Genomic DNA, 13167 nt, shown 5'->3' with positions numbered 1-13167 from the left:
AACGAGTAGTCTGTTTAGAAGTATACACCAGGAATCATCCTCTGCCTTTATGATCAATTGAAGACTAGGTTATTATTTATTAATATGTCTTTCAACGTTATTTGATCCTTCAGTGATGTTTATTTTCATTAGTACAGTAGATCGCTTAAAGCAAGGGCTTGTGTGTAAATTAATTGAACTTTCAATAAACAAATTGTAATTTTTCTTTCCATTAAAATTTCATTATTTAACTTTTACCCAAGGTTATGAAGTAAAATAGTTTGAAGACACGCATTCTTTTCATATAATAATCACGCACCTTCGATAGTTAAGGTCACTGAGCAAAAGTCGTGGCTGATAAAAGCTTGTTTGTTTTTTAATTTTGCGTAAAGCTGCACGAGGGCTATCTGCGCTAGCCGTCCCTAATTTAGTAGTGTAAGACTAGAGGGAAGACAGCTAGTCTTCACCACTCACCGGAAACTCTTGGGCTACTCTTTTACCAATAAATAGTGGGAGTGACCGTAACATTATAACGCCCTCATCGCTGAAAGGGCCAGTATATTTGGTGTGAGAGGAATTCGAACCTGCGACTCTCAGATTACGAATCGAGTGCCTTAACCACATCTCCATGCTGGGCCCTTAAAGAATCAACCTAAACTTTGTTCTTTTTTTCTTCAAAATTTTACACTACGTTCGCTAAAGCTTCCCATAGTGGTTTATCAATAATTTTAAAGGCTTATAACGCTAAAAATCTGATTTTGATTCCCGTGGTTGACAAAGCACGGATAATCCATTTTATAGCTTTGTAGTGTACTACAAATAAACGTTCGCTGCAAATGGTGAGAAGGTTAAAATGGTTAATAAGAAAATATTTTCCTCTGAAACAAGCTACCAAATGTATAGTTTTCAAAGTTCTTTGAAATATACTTCTTACATTATATGAAATAAAATAAATCAGCTGAAACCAGAAAAAAAATCGGACGAAACCAAATTACATTTTTATTCGTAATTTTGAGCTAATTAAAGAAATAAACCATTAAATGTTACGTGTTGAAACGTGCATGCAAGTTCGTACAGTGAGTGCTTTAGAAAATTACGTTAACATTTATCTCTGAGTGTATTGAAATTTTTTGGAAGCCTATGCCTCACTACCATGAAATTTCAAAGTACTTCCTTTTACGAAATGGAATTTCAGCAGCCATGGTGGTAGAGGTTCATATTTCCATATTCCTAAAACGTAAATCAACAATTTTTTTGATATTATTTCTTGAAGCCGTGTATTATGCTCGCGAATTTTCTCTTAGTTAGGGTAGATGATGAATTAAACTACTGAAAGATTGGACTTAAACTTAAAAAAGCATACTTTATCAACCAGAGAACTGTCTCAATCAGAAAACTGTGAAATGAACTTAAACCTTTTAATTTTAATATCTATGAGCGAAACTGTTCGTGGATTTATGTTATGTTTTTGTTTGTTCGGGGTTCCTGATAACTTACGAGTCATCTCATAAGAATCTTTGAACTAAAATACCACTTCACTATGGCCCGGCATGGCCAGCTGGCTAAGACAGTCGACTCGTAATCCGAGGGTCGATGATTCGAATCCCCCATCACACCAAACATGCTCGCTCTTTCACTCGTAGGGATGTTATAATGTTATGACCAATCCCACTATTCGTTGGTAAAAGAGTAGCCCAGGAGTTGCCGGTGGGTGGTAATGACTAGTTCTCTTCCCTCTAGCCTTACACATCTAAGTTAGGAACGGCTAGCGCAGATAGCCTTCGTATAGCTTTGCGTGAAATATTTGTTTCTGTATAATATCATATAAAACCGTAAGAAATGGTAATCAGAAATCATATAAGGCATCTTGACATCAGTATAAGAAGAAGGACCGTTTGGACATCATTTTTTCTTTCCATTCAGGTCATTTCACTTCAATAATAATGTTAGTGTACGAAAATAAGTAATAAGTAATTTTTATGAATGGCTTAAAAGGTTGATTGGTTTATGTTTCGCGCAAAGCTACACAAAGGCTATCTGCGCTAGCCATTTCTAATTTAGCAATGTAAGACCAGAAGTGAGACAGCTAGTCATCATCAACCACAGCCGAATCTTGGGCTACTCTTTTCCAACGAATAGTGGAATTGACTGTTACATTATAACGCTCCCACGGCTGAAACGGCGAGCATGTTTAATGTGACACGGACTCGAACCCGCGACCCTCAGATTACGAGTCAAATATCCTAACAACCTAGCCATACCGGGCCCGTAAAAGGAGTTCCGACCAATTGTTTTGTTTGATGTTAAGTAGAAATCTACACAGTGGGATATCTGTGTGTTGTCAATTGCAGGTATCGAAACCTAAAGCCACATGTTTGTACATTTTTAGTCAGTTTGGTTTGTTCTGAATTTCGCGAAAAGTTACATGAAGCTTATCTGCGTTAGCCATCCCTAATTTTGCAGTCTAACTTTAGAGGGAAGGCAGCTAGTCATCACCATCCACCGCCAACTCTTGGCTACTGTTTTACCAACGATTACTGGGATTAACTGTAACATTATAACGCCTCCACAGCTGAAATGACGAGCATGTTTGGTGTGATTCCAACCCGCGACTCTCGGATTGCGAGTCGAGCGCCTTAACCGACCTGGCCATGCTGGGCCTCGGTCAAAATAGAATTAGGTTAAAAGAAAACAAGTACATTGATTCTGGTGAAGATGGAAACGCTGAAACCTCTAAAACCATTACTGATATATACAGCTGTACATTTTTCCATACTTCATTAATATACTTTCGTGAACGAAGGTCTTAAATTATGAACTACAGAGAAAGAGTGTGTTTGATTCAAGGAAAGTTTTGGGACAGAAATAGAAGCTTCTGTTTTGGATGTAACTTATACTCACATTAGATAAATCAGTAAATCTAGAGGGCACAGTTACAGCTTTTTAACGATGCTGTTTCAATAACTGCTCTTTATCGAAATATAGCAGAAACGGTATTATTAAAGTGTACTTAGCTTTCCAAGTATTCTATTTATCGTATTTTTCTAGTTGGATGTTGAGGTTATTTTCTCAAATTGATGACAACTTATTTAGCTCTTTGGTGACTTGTGATGATGGGAAAACCCACTTATAGCGAAAATTATATATTTAAAAACGGCTGGTATGGATAGAGAAAGCACTAATAGAGAAGCGAACAACGTTTCGATCTGACGATCACCGAAGAAGGTCGAAACGTTTTTCGCTCTTCTATTAGTGCTTTCTCCACCCATACCAGCAGTTTTTAAATATATACTTTTGATGACTGATCTGTACGGTTAGGTAGCAGCTGATATTGTCTGGGCTAACTGGAATCAAACATATTCTTCAAATGTCTATATAAGTAGAGGCTCACCATGGTGAGTATGTGACGATTTAAACGACACTAACTAAAGATACATATCAAACACAAACAGTTACAATTCGAGAATTAAATGCGCAGTTCCAAGGATTTGAACAAGTCTTCTCATAAAACCTCACCTAGTCACATCACCTTTCGAATTCGTGAAAACCAAATTTAGTGTGGTTTCAGAACATCAGGCTCTTGTAACAGAATAAAATTTAACTTAATATGAATCTAATACTATTTTAGCCTTAGCCGGTATGTATGAAAATAACATTTCTTTTATTTTCTGGAAAGCGCTTACCTATGTAAGAAAACAACTTCCACATCTACATCTTCTCTGTCTTCATGCAGAAAGTCGGTCAGAAAGTGAGACACCGATTCAAATGTTATGTGTCCACAGACTACGATGTGTCTTTCGAAAAGATTAATTACAACACAAAGAAATAAACACTTATTGTCTACATATACACATTGCAGGTTTCAAAATAATCATACCTTTATTTGTTATATTATTTAAAAGAAAACTAAACATGTAAAAATTAATATAAAAGTTACATATATATTTCTTTAATACGTACTGTATTACATGTATTATCTTAAGTACACATACAGTTTACTTGCTAGTAAACATAAGTACTGAGAGATTAACATTTATATGATAAATAAGTAAAACACAGACTTGCGTTTATAAATAGGCTTGTGCTAGCTATTCATGTTCGTATCTTTCTATAATATTGATCACTTTAGTGGATTATAGTGAGTGCAAAAACAGGCGTACTTCTCAAACAAAAACATGCGTGGTAAATGACATTATAAAACTTTGTCCAAAACTGAGAAATTTAGGAAGAATGTACGAAGTCTTGGGTTGTTTAAAGAAATTAAAATTTACACCAGATCTATAAGATATGAAAAGATAAAACCTGTTTTATCAATATGTTATATATGTTTACAGAATATGTCCTGTGTTATAAAAGTTTTTGACAACAAATTATGTAGACACATCGTAGTAAATGGCAGGTTTGTGTCTCTTTTAGGTTTGGTTTGGTTTTTGAATTTCGTGCAAAGCTAGACAAGGGAAATCTACGCTAGCCATCTCTAACTTAGTAGTGTAAGACAACGGGGAAGGCAGCTAGTCATCATCACCCACCGCTAACTCTTGGGCTACTATTTGTTTCCAACGAATAGTGGGATTGACCGTAACATTATAACGCACCCACAGCTGAAAGGGCGAGCATACTTGGTGCGGTGGAGATGTTTCTTTTAGTGTAATTAATTTTTTATTTTATTTTAAAAAATCAAAATAATTTATTTGTAATTTAAGTTTTGCTTGGGTTCATTTAACTAGTTTTTCCAACGTTTATCGTTTTCAAATAAGAATTTGTGATATTTAGCATTTTATTTTACTTTTAAATGTTAATTCGTTTTGGATACCAACACTATTAATAAAACAATTTTAACTAAAATATAATAAGATCGATTTACATTTGTATGCTAATTTGAACATGAATACAAAAGATGTTTAATGTAACTAATTGATTAATATAGCTAAATATTAACAGTTTAAACCAAACTCTAAGCTGAAAGAAACTGAATCTTGCATATTTGTAAGTTGACTGTGAGATGAACATTTGCTGCCAATTTGATATTTGGCTCAAAATGAATACTTTGTCTAAAGAATTACATTCTTTGCAATATTAATTCGAAATTTGCTTATAATAAGAAACATAACATCGTATATTTTCTAAATAATGGCGTATGTAATTACAATGTCAAATTATAACACAATAGTTTTTCATACAGTTTACGTAATAGAAAAAATATTTTAAAAATATACATAGCAAACAAACAAATACAAATTTATGTTCTGTTTGTTTTGTATTTTTGTGCAAAATCACTTTTCCTCCTTAAACGAAAAATGATCAACTTTTTTGGTCGTGTTTCCTTGACTATCACATTTTTATACAATGACTTCTTTATGGGTGGAGGAAGCAATTTTGGAATAATCAGGTAACTTAGAAAGATTACAAAGAACATTTTTGTCTAAAAAGCATGACAATGGTAGAATGTCTGGAGGTATGCTCCACAGGAAGTTGTTGAAAAATGGATTTATGAGATTGAATTTTGTGCAAATGTTACTGTAATTTGTTGAAAGTATTAAGCATTTGCAAGTACTTAATCTGCTAGTATGAGTTGATATTTTTTACTTGAATATAATTTTATCCAACATATGGACTAAGTGGCCAGGCCAGAGACCCCAAGATTTAGGCATGATCGTGTCCAGTTTGAAACTATTAACCAGAAGAAGAGCAAGTACTAGTCAGCGACACTTGTTGTTTAGAGGACTGCTTTTAATTGGATAATGGAATAGCATCTTACATTCATAATGCGCCCGTATCTGAAAGTGTGGAATGCGTTCAGCGGCTATTGCGGTCTCCAGTTTTGTACCTTAAGATTTATGCAGTATAGAAAAAGAAAAAAACAACAAAATATTTGTGTTCTTCGGAACACAGGTCTGGTGTTTGAACAGCTACAACACTGGCTATAAAACAGTCACTTTCGGTTAATAAAATAAAATAGAACACATATGTGTTGGCTGATGCATGTGTTTTGCGTTAAATTGTATACAGTTTACAAACACTTAATAAAATTATGATTTTCATAACACAACGATGTACTTAAACATATTTTTTCCTTTGAAAAACACACGTCACGTGTGTTGTTTAAAAACACAAAAATTGTTTGTTTCCTTTAACTGTAATATAATTCATAAAAGCACAATCTGTAGTGTGAAACAACAAAATGTTTGTGTTAATTTATAGTACATCTCTTTTGCAGTGAGTTATATTAAAATATTGAAAAGACTTTGGGGATTGCAGTTTAAGAGAAAGAAAAACAGTTTGTACTCTTGCTAAACATATTACTTCGACTGGATTCTTATAGTTGAGTAAGGACATTAATTGTTACTTATATCTCGAAAGAATGATGCATAAAAATCGTAACTGCACTCTATGTCTCTATTACTTTATAATAAGGTTAAAATCACAGAAGATCAATTTGGTTTTTATGGCTGCGTTGTGGAGGTAAGTTTTGAATTGTTATCAGTAAACAAAATTCTTATAAAAATAAAATATTAATTATTCAGTGTATTTCATAACCTTGATAAAGCAATATTTCATTATTTAAATTGTTAGTAAAATCGTTTCAAGAGAAAAATTGATCTTAAAACAGGTTTAAAAAAGAATCATTTAAATATGCGTGTCTTCTCCTCAAGCATCAAAATATAATAACCATATTCCTATCTTTTGTAACTGTTAACATGTATAACTTTATAATATAGCAGGTGCTTTAAGCTAGGCCCTACACAATCAAGACATTTAAAAAAAAAACACTTTATAATCAATGAACTTCTAGCGTTAAAAGTATTAACTCTGAAATAAAATACATATTATTAGGTTACTTTGAAAGATAGTTGAAAAGTTACAAATTGTTATTAAATAAAGTTGGAAAAATCAAAATATATGATTGCAAAAAAACGTTAAAATAAACTTTTGAAAAAATTAGCTTTAAAGTGAATTATTTAGAATTTATGAGGACGTTACGTATAAATACACTATAGTATTAGTGTGAAATTATGAATATTAAATATTCTTACAGCAAGGTTCTTTGTTTATCATTAGACCATCTAAGATCTTTTAATGTACATTACCTTCTTCCTCTCTCGGACTTGAAAGTTCCGCCATATTTTGGTCGGGAGCCAATTAGGTCAATGATTTCCGGGATACAGCCAGCAAACACTGCCTACCATTGGTCAACAGACGAACAACGTGCACAAGTTGGATGCCAATGGTGCAGAGAAAGTATACGAGACACGTGCAAAAGAGAGAGATAGAGATAGGGAGGGGAAAAAGGAAAAGGGAAACAGCATTTAGGTCTATAAAAAAACATCTTGAACATATTACGTCACTGCATTACGACAATACCTCTTTCCGCGTTCCTGCTTGAAAGCCCCGCCATACCTGGATGGATGACCAACCGATTCTGTGATTTCGGGAATCCAGCTTGCGAAGACAGCCTATAGAGAGCGTGAGGAGCACAGGGATGACGTGTCAACACATGTCATGCGTCACCACAAAAAGCAGCGCCACAACGATGACTGCTGACACATTAACCGACTAAATACTGTATTTATTTCATTCGAGCCCACAACTATTCTGCTTAATATGATTGACGTTTGCCAACAATTAATCTAATTTCGAGTCAATGAATAGCTTCGACTAGTAACCATTTGACTTTTCTACTGGAATGACCTTCGTTTTTATATTGTTATTGATTTCTTATAGACATTTTAAAGGTGTTAGATCACACATGTTTTTCATTTTTGGAACTTAGGAAATGAAGTTTCAAAAACAACTTTTGAATAAATATTATAAAAGATATAAATTTATTTTATGCAATCATATATTTTTCTTACTTTTGCCTAGCTAACTCCATTTATATGAATAAAGTAGCTTACATCGGTTAATTTGTCAGCAGCAATTAACCATCAAGAGTGAATTAAGAGATGCAGGATGAAAAGTCACAGTCATTTCAAGTTTAGATAGAAAACAAACATCTAGGGGGAGCCACAGTCACAGTTATAAAAAATAAAGACTCCCTCTAGCGGCCATTAACACACTCATGCGTTTACACCAGCGCACACCAGACTTAAAGGGAGTTACTATTCTGTACCTTTTACCATGCTCCCGTCTGTATTCGCCACCATATTTGGGTCTAGTTCCTACTAACTCTAGGATCTCAGGAATGCAACTGGCAAAGACGGCCTAGGTGTGGAAAATACAGGAGAAAAGGAAAAGTTAAAACAAGCATGGACAATGTCAACTACCACTACACCTATTTCTAAAGCTAACACTATGTGCCAAAACGAATAAGGCGTCTCTAAAGGATTGCCATTTGGGAACCAAAGCTAGGGCACAGCCAAGTTTCTGCTTTAATGAGTCATAAAACTAAGTGCTGCGTTTGAGTTTAAAAATCAATGTCACCATCAAAGTTAGAAAGTAGCAACTTAAGCGCATCTTATGGACATAAATCATGCAAAATGTAATAAAAAACATTATAAAATTTAATATACATGTAAATGTAAAGAATGTAAATGGAAATATATTGGATAAAAGACAAGAGGTGCAAAAATGTGTGCAAGCATTCTAAAGGGCTATATGAGAAAAAAGGTACTCGTGCTTTGATTATAAGAAATATATATTTATATATATATATAAACAGTAATTTCATAGCATTAAATAAAATATATAAAAATAATTATTTTAAATTGCACTCACGTACTTGCCATCCTTACAAAGATAACTGGCCATCACGATACAAATTTATCCTGATGATAAAGACGACTTTGTGTTTTGAAAACAGAATTATTCTTAAGTCGAAATGTTAACTTTTATTTTTAGCTACCAAAACTTGAAAGCACTTATCATAGATGCTCCAGTGGAATTTTCTCATTTCCTTGATACACTGATTTTTAAACAAACGATAAAGATACCGATCACGATGTAACGGACGCCATCTTATTGAGAAACAGAAACTTCCAAAAAAAGGTATTGCCGGAAAAAACTTATAACATTGAACGGAAAATAAATCTATAATAAGCTGTTTTTTTAAGTGCCAGCGTGCTAAATGAACAGTGGAGTAATTATTTGTTATACTTTGGACGTCTGTGGAATATTAATTCAACTGTTCAGTACGTAATTAGATCTATTTTATTTCTTTAGGAGCCATAAAAACATATCCAGCTTCAAGTAGTTTGGATAGTAAACCTTTTAAAAATAATTAATTAATTAGTATTTTTTTCCAAAATTAATAACAATTAATAAGGTTAGCTTCTTTGTCGAAACTTTCCTATAATCTATTGACTATTTCATGCGAGAAATATTACCATTGTATTTCAGAGTCAGTGTGCTGTTATTGGTTTTTCCACTTTCATTTAGCCCTCTGGCGGTTGTAGGATTTTTATCTCTTATATTAAAGTATATATATATATAATATACATATAAAAATGTACAGATTTAAGAACTTTATGCACATATATGTTGTCTTTTAAAGTACTAAAAATAAATCCTGCATAGAGTTCAATAAAACTATAGTATTAAAACAAAATAATTTTCAACATTGAAATAATTTAAAATAGAAGTATAACATAAATCTATCTGTTTCCTAAATAACTGTAAACGAAAAGTTATACATTTGGTATAATGTAAGACAATGATCGTATAGAGGAAACGTGTGTACAAACAACTTTCACTCTGAAAGACAAACATTCATCTTGAAAACAAAACTTAAATCCTGAAAATTAAGCACTGTCTGCTTATTTTATTTAAAACCTAGAAGTAATTTGATTTGCAGCTTTTTGCATACAACTAGATACTGCTTGAAATCCTTTTAGGCCAGATTTGTTTATATATTTTAAGGTTTAAATGGCGTAAGTTACGATACAAATCTAACACGATTCTTCAGGAAGATTATGCATAGCAATAACTAAGTAACGTTAAAAATGGGGTTTATCAATGTGCAAATATCCCCTCAAAAACAACAAATCATGGCTAGAGGCAAGTGATAAAACAAAGATTATTTTGGTTCGTGTTTAACTTCGTTGTTACAATTCCATAAACTTTATAATGGCAGAACTCTTGCTATAAGAAATGTAATACATAAGAGAAGAAACTTACCAAACCCACTAAAATAAAGAATACAATAAATGCTCTGCCTAGGGTTGTCTCGCAGTAAATATCTCCGTATCCCACTGTAGACATGGTTACTATTAGAAAGTAAACACATTCCCAATAAGAAAGATTATGCGGGTTGTCAAATTCCAAAGGATCCCCAGAATTCTCCAACTGAAATAAAGAAGACATCAATAAATGTTATCCATTCTCAAAAGCCCGAAAGAATATTGAAAGCACATTTTCGCACATTCACTGCCTACCTCAATTAAAGATACTATATACGTATTGAAGAATACTTATGATATTGCAACCACCATTAGTTCCTTCTGGTCAAGCGACTTTTTCGTTGACGTGTGAGTTTTAGTGTTTAAATTTTGATACAATACCACAAAAATAGCAAGAAAATATTCAAATCTAGAATAGAATTAAATCCAAAATTTCACTTCGTTGTCTGTATGTTTATCCTACTTCTAACAGCCAAACCCTCAAACACTGAATACCACAACTTTAATTATTTATCAGCATTTGTGAATGCATCTTTTATATGATAAAACTTCTTATAAGAACGATTTTCTTTATATTTTTGCGAAAAATTAGGTGTAAAAGCAATATTAAGTCATCTATCAATAGATTAAAAGACTGCAACGCTTTAGGAGACGTTATATAATTGTATACCTACTTAGTAAAAATGTCTATTCGATACTTGAATGCTGTGGCTATATCAGTTTACTCCTAATATGGTTGAGTACTAAAATCACGGCAAATTTATTTTAATTAAAGTATTTCGGGAAAAAGTTATTATCAGGCTATTCCTTAAGTAACGTCCGATTTTAGGTTCAGGAAATGAGAAGGGATTTCAAACGCTTTTAATGTTATTTAATCAATAATGTATGTTCCATTATTATTAATTACTTCCTATCAACGATTCACAAGCTTCTGAATGCTATTTCTATAAAATTCTTGAGGTTTGGAGGACAAGAATGTTGAAAGGGTAGTTTTGGCATCGTCACGTGTTCCAAGCTCTTTTCCATCAAGGTAGTTCTGCAAACTTCGGAATAGATGATAATCAGATGGGACAAGATCTGGAGAATAAGGAGGATGTGGAAGTTTTTCCTAGTCTTGCTATTTAATCTTTACAGATGTGATCCTTGCTGTATGGGGCATTGCATTATCCTGATGTAACACAACACCTTTACGATTGATCAAAGCAGGCCTCTTTTCTTTCAGTGCAACATTCAAGCGTTCTAACTGTTGACAATAGAAGTCTGATGTAATGGGTACATTGAGTGGCAGGAATTCAAAGTGGATCACATCAACAATATCCCACCAAACGCTTAACAAGACTTTCCTAGGGTGGAGTTCAATCTTAGGCTGTGCTTTAGCCAGTTTACCACACTGAACCATTGTCTGCGGCGCTTAACATTTTTTGAAATATCCATTTTTTATCTCCAGTCACTGACCTGTCCAAAAGGTAAGTTATGTTCACGAGAGCGCAGAGAAGTGCAAATGTCCACTCTTGCTCTAAGGTTGGCTTCTGTCAAATCATGGAGGTTCCATTTTCCAAGTTTTGACACTTTTCCAACCTGTTGCAAATGGCGGTGAACTTTTGAATGAGTGTAATTAAGCTTCTGTGCTAGTTTTTGAACTGTTACAGCACAATTTTCATCAAGTGCAGCCAGCAGTAAGTCATCATTAAACTTAACAGGACGACCTGAACGTGATGCATCACTTAAGCTGTAGTCACCTGATCTGAACTTTTGAAACCATCTTCGACATTTTCTTCCACTGAGAGACTTCGCACCGTAAACACCTTGAATGTTTCGTGCAGTTTCTGTTGCACTATTACCTTTTTGAAACTCATAAAGCACTATATGCTTCTCAGACACATTTATCATCATAAGGGTTTATTTGATTAATAATCTGAAAAAGTGGAGTTGGGTTAGTTTATTTTATTTGTATGAATATTTTTATACACATTCTACTTTATATTTTAGTCATTAAAACCTTTTACAACAACAGAAATGATGATGCACTTTCTGTATTAAAATTTCGGACATTATTTATGGGATGACCTGATATTTTAAAGTTAACCTGACATTTTTTTTTCTTTCACCAATACTAGTACGTTCAGGAGTTCTAATGTAGAATTCAAGTAGTAGCGATTATATTTGGATTGTAATTAAGACTTAGTTTATCTACCTACTCTGTTGATGAGAAAGGTAAAGGTTAGGAACCACTTGCACTCGATTTGTAATCGTTTTATCTTCGACTCGTTGTTTTTGTCAGTTTTTGCTGTATATTCAGAATGAAAAATTGTAAATGACAATCAGAGAATACTGATTTTCTGTAACTCATTAATGAATGTCTTCCATGAGACGAAAAAAAAACAGCGCTGCCAATGCACGCCACAGAAAAAAAACCCATATAATATTTGAATAACCATAACCACGCTGTCCAATTTTATGAAGGTTGCTCTCTATATACGTCACGCTTCGAACTTTTCACTTGAATTGAACATCTAATGACACACTGATGCCGAGCAAACCTCCAACCTACCAAATGAATGATCCCAGCTGCTGTAAGCCACACACTGATCACTATGGAAACCAACTGAGCTAATCGAATAGAGCTGCTGGTTTTGAGCACGTTCAAATACTGTAAAATATCGGGCACCGAGATCAAACGGAGGGCTCTCAAAAACCTTAGACCTAGAAAGAAAAGACAATGTTTAATCATTCGTATTTCCAAACGGGAGAAGAGAAGACTTTGTAGGAAGGAGCGTTTTATGGACTACTTTGACAGAATTTAACTTCACTTTTTCAAATATCTATTAAAAGATGTAACAATTCAGAGCTACGTGTTAAAAACATGTTTGAAGTATCGTATTAAATATTAGATACATTCTATGTTGATATCTTACAACTTAGACAAATATTACTATAGTTCACTACAGACAAAATAACAACAAAACGTTTAACAAAGTAGAGTCTTTGTGAATATCTCTTCCTCTATTGCTTATACAGTAAATATCTATAGATATATTCAACAGAAAATATTGCGAATAAAAAAATCCTGTTC

The 13167-nt window shown here is 33.4% G+C and overlaps 1 protein-coding gene across 4 annotated transcripts in view; it reads right to left on the bottom strand.

Annotated features, from left to right (window-relative positions):
- LOC143255836 (calcium-activated potassium channel slowpoke-like) overlaps positions 1-13167 on the bottom strand; it is a 143033-nt gene that overhangs the window by 54958 nt on the left and 74908 nt on the right. For all 4 annotated transcript variants that reach the window (XM_076512140.1, XM_076512141.1, XM_076512143.1 and 1 more), the window contains exons 6-9: positions 12646-12797; positions 10093-10260; positions 8090-8181; positions 3663-3773 (exon numbers count right to left, since the gene is read on the bottom strand). In XM_076512140.1, coding sequence (XP_076368255.1) covers positions 3663-3773; positions 8090-8181; positions 10093-10260; positions 12646-12797 — 523 coding nt within the window. The remainder of the gene's footprint in view (positions 1-3662; positions 3774-8089; positions 8182-10092; positions 10261-12645; positions 12798-13167) is intronic.

The sequence above is a fragment of the Tachypleus tridentatus genome, chromosome 7, assembly GCF_004210375.1.
Source record: "Tachypleus tridentatus isolate NWPU-2018 chromosome 7, ASM421037v1, whole genome shotgun sequence".
Taxonomy (NCBI): Eukaryota; Metazoa; Arthropoda; class Merostomata; order Xiphosura; family Limulidae; genus Tachypleus; species Tachypleus tridentatus.
This window is presented reverse-complemented; position numbering and strand designations above follow the sequence as displayed.